Source organism: Schistocerca nitens, chromosome 1, assembly GCF_023898315.1.
Source record: "Schistocerca nitens isolate TAMUIC-IGC-003100 chromosome 1, iqSchNite1.1, whole genome shotgun sequence".
Classification (NCBI taxonomy): Eukaryota; Metazoa; Arthropoda; class Insecta; order Orthoptera; family Acrididae; genus Schistocerca; species Schistocerca nitens.
Window position 1 is genome coordinate 672105008 of NC_064614.1, and position 15018 is coordinate 672120025.

The following is a 15018-nucleotide window of genomic DNA, read 5'->3' on the forward strand; positions in this document are numbered from 1 at the left end:
TAGTGACACATTAAATGTAAAGCATAAAATTTCACAAAAAAAACTGTTACTTTTTGTTTTTAGCCTTTGGACCGAGATCCACCCAATGGCTATGAAGCCTGGCAGGTTTTGATAGCAGCAGATGATGAAGGTGGTGGACCAACTTCCCAATCATCAATTACAGAGGTCATTATTAACCTAATAGATATTAATGACAATGCACCATTCCTCAGCATGGCTAAGCCAGTTATATGGGAAGAAAATAAAGAGCCTGGCAATATAACTGCATTGAATGCTACAGATTACGATGGCCCAAAAAATGGGCCACCATTTACTTTCAGGATGAGTGTAGAAGCAGATAGAGACACAACTGAAAAATTTGAGATAAGAGGTATGTCTAGGTATAATTAATTTACACGATATGGGAAAGCAGTCCTCATAATGATAGCAAGTTTTGAACTCTGTTCTTATAGGATAATGTCTTCCTTTTCTTCCATTGCAGGAAACAGTTTATTTGCACTGAAGGTATTTGATCGAGAAGAGAAAAAGAAGTACCTTGTGCCAATCACCATTACAGACAGTGGAGAACCTCAGCAAACTGGTACAAGCACACTGACAGTGATAATAGGTGATGTCAATGACAATGCTATGCAGGAGGGCAGAAGTTCCATTTTTGTATACAATTATAAGGTGAGAGTAGCAAACAGCCAGATTTAACTACAGTTCGTTCGTGTGCATAAGCTATATAAATAAGCTACAAATTTCTCATGGTTTTGTTCCTTGCAGGGGGAGGCTCCAAACACAGAAATAGGTCAGGTTTATGTTGAAGACCCTGATGATTGGGATTTACCTGACAAACATTTTAGGTGGAAAGGTGAATCACATCCTAATTTCAATTTAGACGCTGGCACTGGTATGATCACAATGCTTGCTGGAACACAAGGTGGAGAATATCTTCTAGAATTCACTGTAAGTAAATGCACTACAGTAAACGACTGAAACTAAATGTGAAGTAAACTTGTGTAGCACATGTTTTTGTGCTGCAAAAAGTGGTATTATTTAATGATAATTCTACTTCAATAGCATTCCTTTCCAAAATGTTGCAGGTGCGAGAAGAAGGAATATTTGTGAAGGAACATGAAGTAAATGCTTATGTAAATGTCACTGTGAAAGAAATTCCTGAAGAAGCAGTGGACAAATCGGGTTCAATTAGATTTTATGGTGTAACAGCAGAAGAATTTGTAGCTCCTGGACCAAATGGGGTTTGTACTCATTTGCACTTGTACCTGTAATTGAAACTGCACAAACTGATGTGCTTTTGGATTATCAAGGTTCTTCATTATAATTACATTTGTAGATGTGCTGTGACTATTATGCTGTCCACATGTGCACAAAACAAAAATATAAGTGCAATAATAAAACAAAAGTAACAAAGTTAAAGTGTTCATTATTAATTACTGGAATGATCTTGACGCAGCATTTTCAGTGGAGTTATTTTCTGTTTGGAGCTACTTGTTTCATTACTATGATGGTTACTAGTGGGAAATAAACCCATTAGAACAATTTACAGAAGCACTAGAACACATGCTTTAAGAAAACATCAGTAACATCAGTCAATAGCTTTCTTATATGGGTATTATATTGGAGATGCAAACTTTTGCCATCAGCCAATGTGAATCCAGGAAGGTCATGTGATGTGAGAGAGGTGCTTGTCATGCAAAAAATATGAAGGTACAAAGTCACCATGCATTTACAGAAATATGAGAATTTTATAGAAATAAAATTAAAATTGAATATCATTAAATAATGAACTACATTTCTTTTAAAACTACTGTACGTTCTGTATATAAAGCACCTAAATAAGGAGCAAATTATACAGTATAACCGCACTTTTTGTTACCTACCTTTTCTTGAAATTTTGCCCTCCTGTTTTTCAGTGGTACAACCATATCAATAACCTGCTAATAGACATCTGTAATCTCCATCATGAGATCTCTTTCAGTAGAAAGCTTTCCCAAGACTAAAATATTTTCTAGTCGATAGAGTTCCTTAAGAATGTTTTTATATTTTTCAAAGTGGAAAAACACCCTTCTGCTTTGACTGACATCACTGTAATAATTAGCTTCACGAACTTGAAAGATTTAGTGATCATCATCTCTGGATTGTTGGTTGTTATGAACTCTACTATACTTACAGCACCAGACAGTGACCTGAATCCTTGTGCTAAATATATGACAGACAGTTCATGAAGTAGTTTCAGGTTATCCAGAAAGATATACCCTGAATGCACTGTCTCAAGGCAACTTACAATAATGTAAAGCATTCGGGAGGACGACGGTTCAATCCCGTCTCCGGCTATCCTGATTTCGGTTTTCCGTGATTTCCCTAAATCGCTTCAGGCAAATGCCGGGATGGTTCCTTTGAAAGGGCACGGCCGATTTCCTTCCCCATCCTTTCCTCACCCGAGCTTGCGCTCCGTCTCTAATGACCTCGTTGTCGACGGGACGTTAAACACTAACCACCACCACCACCACCAATAATGTAAATGGAACTTCCCTGGAAGAAACAATGATGTAGCTATAAGATGCCCTGAGACACTAAAACACTATCTAGCTCAGAAAAGTGGTGTCGAACACTTCATTCACTTCTCTTTTCCACACAGGCCTGTCTAGTTTCCTTTTCTTCAGTGAGCAATCATTGGGTTCATTACTGCTGGTGAGATTAATTTCTTCTTAGATCTTAGTGATATTTACATTGAATGCTGACACGGCCTTATATGCAGCACACACACCAATGTCTGTGTTGTAGCTGACTGAAGAGAACTTTGGCCAGTGGTGGAAATTCACAGAATAATTCAGCCAATAATTAAAATTACATCTGGAAAGAAATTTTTGTGACTAAGAGGTGTTTTGCAGTTTCACTCTTTACATAGCCATCCTCCAGTATCCGGTTACTGATGTCTTTCTGCCAGTCGTAAACTGTGTTTGCAGATTGGGGCTAAAAATTCTACCTAGCAGGGCAAGATCATGATAAATACTTCTTTACCATCTTGTCAAGGACTGCAGTCCAATCTTTTCATTTTGGGTGGTTTTGGATATTCATTTGAACAAAGGTGCTTTGTCTTAATGACCTTCCACTGCAACATCCAGTTCGGTGCTAAAATTACTTGGACCTCTGAAAACACCTAGGTTTCATGGTGATTCAGTTTCAACATTACCAATTAAGGCCACTTCAAAAGAACCACAGAAACAAACTTATTTTAATAAAAATTTACCACATACATATTACCCCTAACTACTTAGTTATAAACTGCAATTTTCTTTCTCTCTGCACTACCAAATTGTACAGCTACATTGACTGTTCCAAAAAGTGACAGTATGAAATAGTTCTGTATGCAAACAGCTGAAGATACATATTTCTTTAGTTTGGCACTTAAGTGGTTTATGTCAGTAACTACTGCTTTGATCTGCAGGAGTTCTCTGTTAAGCAATATGCATTTTTAACTCCACAGCCACATAATCAATTAATTTTTTTTTTACAAATATTCCTATTAAATGTTCTCTTAAACTTTTGATTTCCAGTATTAACATTTTGTACAGTACTTAAATCAGATGATGGTCTTCAGAGAGTCTTTGCATTTAGTTTCTCCTCATTAGAAAGCTGAAAAACTCCATAACTAGTAAATTATGCAATAAATCACACAAATCTGAAGGCTGTAAATTCAACTAAATACTTATGGATAACAATTAAAAGTAACCTAAATTGGAACAATCACATAGATAATGTTGTGGGTAGGGCAAACCAAAGACTGTGATTCATTGGCAGAACACTTAGAAGGTGCAACAGGTCTACTAAGGAGATTGTTTATACCGTGCTTGTCCGCCCTGTTCTGGAGTACTGCTGTGTAGTGTGGGATCCGCATCAGGTGGGACTGATGGATGACACTGAAAAAGTTCAGAGAAGGGCAGCTCATTTTGTATTATTGTGAAATAGGGGAGATAGTGCCACAGACATGATATTTGAATTGGAGTGGTAATCATTAAAACAAAGGCTTTTTTCATTGCGACGGGATCTTCTCAAGAAATTTCGATCATCAGTTTTCTCCTCTGACTGCAAAAACATTCTGTTGGCACCCACCTACATAGGGAGAAATGATCATCATGATAAAATAAGAGAAATCAGGGCTTGCACAGAAAAATTTAAGTGCTCGTTTTTCCTGCATGCCGTTCAAGAGTGGAACAGCAGAGAGACAGCTTGAAGATGGTTCGAACCCTCTGCCAGGCACTTTATTGTGAATAGCAGAGTAATCACGTATGTGTAGCTGTAAATGTAGATGAAAACACTTGGTCATTTCAAACGTGTGGTGTGTGTCAGCATAAACATAACACCCACAGTAAAGCCAAGAATGCTGTGTTGCTATAATCCATCCTCTTTACCAAACCTGGTGGTTTGACACTAACAAGAGAAACACGAGTCAATTGTATTTTTGTAATTTTGTTCAGAGCTCAAATATCACTCACCCAAAACAGTTTCATGCAACTCTCAAAAAAATTCTTAAGTAAATTGACTTAGAAATTCCTCAAGGGACTTTAATTCATTAATGGTAGAATGATTTTTGGTGGACATTGTGGCTCTGTCAGTAGCGCTATAGAGGGGTAATAATAACTGGTTTAGCCTTGCAAGATTTTCATGCTCAAAGCCGCAGAACACTTACCTGCTGCACTGGAATGCTACTAAAGCCATGGCTATCCCTCATAAAAGATGATGTGTCTTTTCAAACCGTAGTGGTATTTGCTGAAAGCCCCTGTGGCCTGCTCCACAGGTAATTCCACTAGTGTAAGAGCTGGGATCTCGGTTACCACAACTGTCACTAACTAATAGTAGCAAGCACACTGCAGGTTTGAACTGTCATCTTAAAGAGGTGCTATTAGTATTGTGTTGCCCTCAATTCACATTAAATTTTCATAAAAATGATAATGAAATATTTGTTAATTATCATATCTTTAAATTTAATGTTTTAATGACATAGGTATTTGAATTTGGGTGGGGGATGGGTTTGCAACAAAAAAAGTATGACCAAAATGAGACTAGAACCAGCGATCCAGCAATTACCTCTTGAGTGCTCCCAATAGAGCCATACTGACTTTGAAAATTGTTGTACCATTAATGATTTAAAGTCACTTGGTTAACTTCAAAACTGATTTTCTTGAGAGTTTTTAGAGTTGCATGAAACTGCTTTGGGACATCAATATTTGAATTCTGAACTTCACATATCATAAATAAAACAATCAGAAATCTGTCATGTCCTTGTAAGTTCGATTTACAGTTACAGTTGAAGAAAGCATTTCCGGCTACACTCTATCCTTGTAGCAAATTTATGTATGAATCAGAATTTTTATGATTCCTGGTGAAATACTGAAGTTGGTGAGTTATGGTTGGAAAATAAAGCATAATGAGTGGCATGTAAAGAAATTGCCAATGCGAGAGGTGGCAAAACCAGGGCTGAGATTATCTCAGAGTGATGCAATCTGAGGGGGCAATTGGCACTGTTTCATCCTACGGAATTGCTGGTATAATGCAACATCCAAGGACAGACACTGGCAAGTGTTCTGCCTGTTACTAAGTACAGGCTTAGGCCCATCCCTGCCGAGACAATGCTGTGGGGTATTTATTACCTGTTATGTAGTTGCACAATAAAAGCAGCCGTAGAGTTTGATCCAAAGCCGGTAGTGATTATTGATCCATTAGGACATCATATGACCACAGATGATCAATTTTAACGTATTTTAGAGGATATGTTAGGTTTATTAAATTATTAGGTTAGAAGAGAAGGTGGCAAGTGAGTGTAAAATTATTGGGAGCTGTGCAACACTGCAACAATATCTCACACTGCCCCAACATTTTGGCATTTACAGATCTGTAATTGACTGCTTCTAGGCAGATCTTTGAGTCTTAGAAGCTAAAAACTGATATTGCTCCTTGCTTACAATATTGAACTGAAGTATCTTGAAATGTATTATATTAATACAATTTTCTTGTGTGTGCTGCCTCCAGAAGTCATTGATATGTTCTGTTGTATGTTCATCTAAAAATAATCAGCTTACTGACCCCTAAAATATTCAGCTTTACTGATAGTCACTTTCTACTTCTTACATAAATGATACTGCACTACATATTTTTAATGCTACCCTATTTTTATATTTCAGAAACCCAGCATGAAGAACCTGCTTCAGTTAAAACTTTCAAAATTCCTCAATGTGAGCCTTGAAAATGTGGATGTTTTTACAGTTCTCCATTCACCTCACAATGATAGCACGGATGTATTAGATGTAAGGTTTTCAGCACATGGGTCACCTTACTACCAACCAGAACGGTTAAATGCAATAGTGGCAGAGCATCAAGATGAGGTGAGTTTATTGCTTACTGACTACTTTTGGGGAGTAGGGTGGAACAGTAGCATGAAAGTCTGTCCTCCTCCTCCCTCCCCCCTCCCCTTTTTTCGTTTTTTCTGATGAGCACTTAGGTTGAATATTTAGATTTAGTTTTGTCACTTAAACATATCATACTATGCACTCCCTATGGTGAGCATGGTATGATATGTAATTAATAGTTCATATGTTTTGTGATTGCTTTTCATACCTCTTTATTAATATTATTACTGCTATTATTGCTACTCTGACATAACAGATTTCAAAGAAATTTTACGTTGGAGGAACCATTTCTTTTGGAGCTGTGTGTTTCTAAAAGCTAAAGGAAAAAAGAGATTTTGAAGATGAAGTAAGGGAACAGAAACACAAACAAGGAAGTTGATCTACGTTAGTGCAGGCATAGAGAACTTTCTTACTATGTCAGATAAAATGTACTGAATTACGTTGAATTCAATTGTTCATGGTTTTGTATGTATCAAACACTACGATTCAGTTGTTATAATTTCATCATTGTATTGGCAATAGCAGTTCCAAATTGAAATTCTTGCATATTGGCAGCTTACAGCCTGAGAAGGGACCTGGTCAGGATTGCCATGATGTGGGCATGCTCTTGGGGGCCATTGAATTATAAGACATAGATTATCATGAACAGAAAGGAATTTATTCCTTGTTTGGAATACAACAAATGGGCCCACTCAGGTTGTTTTGTGAAGTCTTGTTAGCCCATTACAATAGTCATGACATTAATTTCAATGTCAGAATAAAATATGAAGGGAAAAAAAGGGGAAAGAATCTTATTATTGCTAGCTGAAAGGGAGGGCCAGATAGAGTCTTCAGTTTAGAACTGATGTTCCAGGCAGTAGCCAACAGGCAATATGTTATTTCTCTCTCACATTCACTCCTTATTTGGGACAGACAGTGGGTTTGTAGTGGGCATATTGTCAGAAGATCGTGTTCGATAGGAGGAAGCAACCTTTGCTGAAGCTACAATCTTACTTGGGATGTAGGCTACAATGAATTGTACTTGAATGTTGTAGGGGAATATTAAAGTGAGAAATTAAAAATAAAATAAAAATTTTTGAATACAAATTAACTGGCAAGGCATGCGTAGCAGAGAAATTATTTCAGAAATGAATATCTTGGTTACATGTAATTGGCCTTCTTTCACAGTGATTTTCACCACATGATAGAAAAATGGCTTGCGCCCTTTATGTTATGTCCCTTTGTAAAAGGGGGAAAAAAAAGGAAAAAAGAACTGAATGTGAATAACTGGTATTGGCAAGATTTTAAAGTATTTGTCAGTTGCATCCATTAAAAAAAATATAAGTTTCAGGGCTGAATGGGTCGACTAGATGTAATAAAAAAACTAAATATGAGATTTGTTCAAAACACTCGAGAACACCCGTAATTTAGTGTCAGTTGTTCGTTAGAGAAAAATGTGATTGGTACCCCTGCACACGCCTGTGTTTAATGTGTAACGGACAGAAGTTTCATTGTTTTATGCCTGTTAGTTATTTTTCAGTGCTATATTGGGTAGAACAATGTGTTGCACAGTTTACGAATTTTGAGATGGCAGAGTTAGAGGAGCAACGCGCCTGCATTAAATTTTGTGTGAAACTCAAGTAAACCTTTAAAGACACCCACCAAATAAGTGCCTATGATGATAAGTGCTTAAACTATACTCGATGTTCGGAGTGGTTCACACGGTTTAAAAATGGTTGGATGGAAGTTAAAGATGATATTCATTCAGGATGCCCTTTGACATCTACCGATAGCGCTCACCTCGGGAACGTCAGCAAAATTGTGTGTGGCAATTGAAGACTGATCAGAGAGATTGCAGAAGAATGTAACATTTCAGTTTAATCACGTCATGAAACCCTGTTGCAGCATCTTGGAATGCACAGGAAACCTGCACCTCACAATCTGCCAAGAGCTTTTGGATCATACAAATGAGAATGAGATGTTCATTAAGAGACTCATAACTGGTGATGAGATATGGTTCTACAGTTACGAATGCATAGCACAGGACCAAACAGTTCAATTGATGGTACTATCGGAGTGTGTTGCGATTCCTGCGAGAAAATGTGGTGAGACAATTTACGGCTTTTGCATCATGATAATGCACCTACACATTCATCCCCAATGGTGTGTGGCAATTGCGCAAAACACAAAATCAGTGTGTCGCCTCATCCTTCGTACTCTCCAGACCTGGCCCCTATGGACTTTTTTTTATTTCCAAAGTTGAAAATCCTGTTGAAAGAATGGAGGTTTGCAACTATAGATGAGATAAAAGAAAATTCGCAGACAAGACTGTTTTCAGAAGTGGAAATGATCTTAGGGAGTGGTGTATCAGTTGTGGAGGAGAGTATTTAGAAGGAGACCATTCACAAATAAAAGGTAAGCATAGAAAAATTTTGTGGACGAAGTTCTGGAATTTTTTGAACAGACCTCGTACATCTCTGAGCAGCATGGGGTGGAGGTTGAGTTATAGAAAAACAACGGTGCTTAAAACAGTACATTCATTTGTTAGTGGAAAGAGAGTGCATAAATAGTGACTCAGTTGCTGTAAATGTTGAATTTATTACTTTTGTGATGCTGTTTAAACAGTATGTTCTGAACTTAATACTACTCAAACAAGATGTATGTAGTGTAATAAGAGTAGTTGGAAAATATTTGTGTTCATGAGATGAACGTGCAACACTTGTGACCTGTATGAAAGTTTTCATAATAGCATCTGTTTTTGGTATCTAAGAACATTAATTAACACACTACAGATGGAATAAAAATAAGGGAAAAAGTTGTGGGCTGCCTGGTAGTTGCAGAGACCAGTGAGAGGACTGAATTATTAAGGTTCACCAATTTAGTGTGTTCTCTTTTTCAGATTGAACGAGACCTGGGCGTGAAAATGCTGATGATAAACATTGATGAATGTTTATTAGAAAAAGTATATTGTGAGTCGTCTTGTAGAAATTTTCTCAACAAAACAAATAAACCATATGCTGTGTATACAAACACATCCTCATTTGTGGGTGTAAGGGCAGTAGTAGATCCCATTTGCAGCTGTGCAGTTCTACCAGAGAGAATTGTCTGCCTCAATGGAGGCACTGCAGTTGGTGAAAGGTATGTTGTTGCTTCAAAGCTTATGAAAAGAAATTAGAGAGGGAGAGAGAGAGAGAGAGAGAGAGAGAGAGAGAGAGAGAGAGAGAGAGAGAGAGAGAGAGAGAGTACTGTAACTAAAATTGTTTATGGTGTTCAACAGGCTAATAAATATAAATTATTGCTAGAAAATTTTGACTTTATTCTTTGTGATGATTTTACACTAGTATTACCTCATGTTTGGAAGAAAATCTTGTCACCAAACTGATACAGACTTCTTTTATTTTCTACTTGCTGCATAAACTTCAGGATAATGCATGAAAACTACAGCTGATTCATATTCTGAGGTTGATCAGATACTAATCTAAGTTTTCTAGAATTGTAATTTGTCTTAAATATTTGCTTGATGTACATAATGCACAGTTTAGTTTATATTACACATGCCTTGTTATTAGTCTGTATAGAAAACCCTCCCAACCACACTACTGTCATGCTATACACTCAGTTTCACCCATGGAACATGCAATAACATTTTAAAAAGGCCAAAATATCACTACAGTGAATCTGGTGTGTTTCATCAATGGTATTTGACTGTCCTTGTTAAAATATGCTGTGTGAAAAATTACATATTTAAATGATACATGGTACAGTCCCGTGCACTACATTGTGCGCACTGGGAGAAAGTCCACAGAACAATCCCCAGGATTAAATAATTACTGAGTTGTTATTCTTATTCTATATTAATGAAGAATCACTGTTTGAAGCAGTAGGTAGAGGCAATCTTTTGCAGGTGATGAAAGTTTACTGTCAAGTTGAGCAAAGAAGTAGCAATAGATGAGCCAGGTGTGGGATAGTTTTTTGAAAGATATTAACTGGGTTTGCACAAATGTGCTGGTTCTCAAATTCAAGAATAACCCAACTTGTCCCATTTTGTGCTTTCTAACATATGTTCTCTTCAGTTAGTGTAATGTAGTAATAAGGAATTTTCTGTCCTATTCATTTTTAAAGTTCTTGTATGTATATATGAATAAAAGTATTGGAAAAATCATATACTAAGCCTGTTAGAAGGTGTATTTAAGTTAGTTCTGTCAAGAGAGTAATTGTGAACCTTTGCACTATAACATTAGTAAGGTAACAAATTGTATTTTAATTTATTGATGACCTACAGGATAATTAATTAGAAACATGTACGAGAGTCACACACCTTCATCTTAAAGGAGCTGAGTATATTCACTAAGGTCTACAAAAAGTTGTTTGTTGGTAGAATTTGTTACCAACAAATTTGTGGTGAGAATGAGATTTCCACTCTGCAGCGGAGTGTGCGCTGATATGAAACTTCCTGGCAGATTAAAAGTGTGTGCTGGACCGAGACTTGAACTCGTGACCTTTGCCTTTCGCGGGCAAGTACTCTACCAATTGAGCTTCCCAAGGACGACTCACGCCCTGCCCTCACTGCTTTACTTCTGCCAGTACCTCATTTCCTACCTTCCAAACTTTACAGAATCTCTCCTGCGAACCTTGCAGAACTAGCACTCCTGAAAGAAAGGCACACAGTTTTAATCTGCCAGGAAGTTTCATATTGACGCACACTCTGCTCCAGAGTGGAAATCTCATTCTGGAAACATCCCCCAGGCTGTGGCTAAGCCATGTCTCCGCAATATCCTTTCTTTCAGGAGTGCTGGTTCTGCAAGGTTCACAGGAGAGCTTCTGTAAAGTTTGGAAGGTAGGAGACACGGTACTGGCAGAAGTGAAGCTGTGAGGACGGGGTGTGAGTCATGCTTGGGTAGCTCAGTCGGTAGAGCACTTGCCCGCGAAAGGCAAAGGTCCCGAGTTAGAGTCTCAGTCCGGCACACAGTTTTAATCTGCCAGGAAGTTTCAAATTTGTGGGGTTTCATACCATGATAGGTCTTGACAAATACAGCATGAGAAGAAAAAAGATCTGCTCTACCATCTAGTGAATTTAACTGTGGCCCAGAAAACAGGAAAACACACAGCTGTAAAACTCATTGACCAGTACGATATTGCAGTACCTATGTTATTCTGATTATGAAGCAAAGTTCCTTTGGAGATTCATGCATGTCCTAAGGAACAGGCACTGCGATGACTACAGCCATTATGGAATACATTAAATAAATTTGCAATTGCGAATGAGGACAACCATCAGCTGTAGAATGGAATGACAACAACGAAAATTTGTGCAGGATCGGGACTCGAACCCCAGTTTCCCCTCTAACCTTACCATTTACCTATTCATGCATGGCCCACAGTCAGCCCCAAACTTCAATATGCTGTCAGCCATGTGTCTGCAACTTGTACTTGTACATTCATTATGTACAGTTCAGACATTACACTTGAAAGTCGCTTGCCCAGAATCGGCAGATAAATAGGATATTGCAGTACCTGTGTTGTTCTGATTACAAAGCAAAGTTCCTTTGAACATGCATGCATGCATGTCCAAAGGAACTTTGCTTTGTAATCAGAACAACACAGGCACTGCAATATCCTATTTATCTGCCGATTCCGGGCAAGCGACTTTAAAGTACATCTGACCTGTACGGGAATATACAGAATGGATGTATGAGTACAGGTCATAGAAGCATGGTTGATGACATATGGAAATTTGGGTCTGACCGTGGACCATGCACGGATAGCCAAATGGTAAGGCGACCCCTCACGATAAGCGGGAAATCTGGGTTCGAGTCCTGGTCCGGCACAAATTTTCATTGCTGTGATTCCATTCTACAGCTGATAGTTGCCCTCATTTGCAACTGAAGAGTTCATTTGATGTATTTCGTTGACCACTGTCTCACAAAAATCATGTCTGACAACAATGGTAGTGTTTTCAAATAGAAATTGAAGTAGTTTCTCTTTGATAAGTACTTTCATACCATTTAAGAATTTCGTAAATGAGTGGAATAAATGTAATCAGCGGAGCATATTATTAAACAAACTAGAATGCCAAAAAGTTTGGGTGCCATGCTGATCCACAACTGTTTAACAGCAACCCGCAAGTGGTGCAGATTTGAGGTACAAGAGATCATATTGCTCTAGACAGCATCACAGATATGTGGAATAATATTGAATTCAGATGGCTGTGGGTCGAGGCAAATATCTTCACTCCTTAGAAATTTCACTGAATGACTCAAACAGTTTTGAAGCAGTTGTTTATTCTCCTTTTCTGAATTAGTATTAGGTTGGTGTGCAAGGTTGTAGCTTGTTGCCATAAGTATTAAACATAGCAGATACACATAACAGACATTAGTCATCAATAATACATTCTCCTTCACTATTTACAACGGTCTACTAATACTGGGGGTAATCTCTTGATCCCATGACTGTAGAAATATTACAGTTTTAAAACAAAGAACTTGTTGAGACATGTTCGAAGCACATTTTCATCCAGAATTGAAGTTCCATGAAGGTTTTTTGATAGAGAGCAGAAAAGGCGAAGATCAGAGAGTGCATGATCGGGTCAATAAGGTGGGTGCAGAGTGACTTTGCCACCCCAACCTTCTCCTTTTTACTGTAATCTGCCATACAATTTTATCCCGCCTATATATACTCTATAATACGTAACCCACTTCCAAACCATAACGAAAAAATTTGTTTCCGCTTTCAACACTACCGCTGCTATAAAATCCACTGTTTCCAGTTCAGAAACAGTTCCTTTCACCTATTAAACAACCATTTCGGCTAGTTCTAATAACTTTCGCTTTATTTCCATTTCTGTTTTTCCCACATCACTGATCATTTTTAGCCGCTTCCCACAGGTTTTAACATCATTATTTCTACGTTAGCCAGTTGTTACCCTCATTTTCATAATCTGCCACCACAAAACCACTCCTTTTAATACATTTACACACAGTTTTTTCGAAATTTTCCCAAATTTCTCCACCCTTTAACGTGTTTTGGCGGCAACACAACCACCTAACCTTTGTGCACATCGTTGTTTACCAACCCAAGTACACCACAGGATCAACATTGCTCAGCTTTAACCAACACTTTTTCGACTTTTTTCACACCAGATCTCCGGTTGCTTTCTAGTTCACCTTTATCTCTCCCCATATATTTTTCAGCCTCATGTTACACTTTCCACCTTCTAATACCATGTCACCCCCACAACGACCCTATTAAGTTTTATTTACATTCCCTCCGCAAACATGCCTTCGCCCTAGCCAGATTACGCTCCCACATTTTATTTACTCAGGCTTGTCTGACATTTGGCATTACCCCCAAAGGCCTCACACTTAAAGTTCCCATCTCTGGCTGTAACCCTTCTTTCCATCAGTCCCTATACCAGTTCCAAACTGAACAATCCATTGCCCTCACCCACCTAATCCTTCATGAACACACCCGTCAACTCCTATCCTTAATAAAAGTCCTCAATCTTTCCTCTCCCACATCTACACCGGCTGTTCAGAGCATCCTCCTACAGGCCAACTGCAAATTAGAACAGCATGCCACCCTCCACCTCAAAAAACTATCCAATCTCCTCGTTTCCCACCTCTGGAAAGGCAACTCACTCACCCTTCACAACCTTTCCAGCAAACCTCAACCTCCTCTCATTGCACACAGACCCAGTCTCTCCCATCTACTCAATCTCCCACTTACAGCTCCACTCCCCCCAAAACCTTAAAATTCTAATCAACACGATCTGGAACCACAACACCCTAATTCAGTAGTTAACCTTTCCTCCAAACCTCTCTCCCAATCCGAAACCTCTGTCCTATCCAAAGGCCTCACCTTCAGCCCTACTCCCAGATTCAACCAAACAGCCCTCGTCAAAGATTTACTGTCCAACACTCGTACTCTCTGCTGGAAATATCATTTTGCCACGAAGAAAAATGATCCTACTCCTACGCCTAATGATCCAACTCCCCAAGACACTATCCAAATTGAACTGTGCCTGGAACAGTTCCGTCCTCCGTCACAGCGGGATCCACCTCCTCTTCCTCAAAATCTTCCTCTCCAAACCTTCCAGGAATCTCTCACTTCCAGCCTTGCCTCTCAATCCTTCTTCAAAAACCTTAATCCTACTTCCAACATCACCACTGCTGAAGCGCAGGCTATCCATGATCTGAAGGCTGACTGATCCATCGTCATTCTTCCGGCGGACAAGGGTTCCATGACTGTGGTACTTGATCGTCGGGAGTATGTGGCTGAGGGACTGCGTCAGCTTTCAGACAACACTACATACAATGTTTGCCAAGGTAATCCCATTCCTGATGTCCAGGCGGAGCTTCAAGGAATCCGCCCCCTACAAAACCTTTCACCTGGCTCCATCAACCTCCTGACCCCAGCGACACCTTCTACCTACTTCCTAAAAGTCACAAACCCAATCATCCCGGCCGCCCCATTGTAGCTGGTTACCAAGCCCCCACAGAATGTATCTCTGCCTACGTAGATCAACACCTTCAATGCATTACATGCAGTCTCCCATCCTTCATCAAAGACACCAACCACTTTCTCGAACGCCTGGAATCCTTACCCAATCTGTTACCCCCGGAAACCATCC

At 38.9% G+C, this 15018-nt stretch overlaps 1 protein-coding gene across 1 annotated transcript in view; it reads left to right on the forward strand.

Annotated features, from left to right (window-relative positions):
* The window catches only part of LOC126259220 (DE-cadherin), a 623473-nt gene that overhangs the window by 583680 nt on the left and 24775 nt on the right, over window positions 1-15018 (forward strand). Inside the window, exons 14-19 of the mRNA XM_049955830.1 lie at window positions 64-370; window positions 482-669; window positions 766-948; window positions 1086-1241; window positions 6186-6386; window positions 9289-9527. Of these exons, the coding sequence (XP_049811787.1) occupies window positions 64-370; window positions 482-669; window positions 766-948; window positions 1086-1241; window positions 6186-6386; window positions 9289-9527 (1274 nt within the window). The remainder of the gene's footprint in view (window positions 1-63; window positions 371-481; window positions 670-765; window positions 949-1085; window positions 1242-6185; window positions 6387-9288; window positions 9528-15018) is intronic.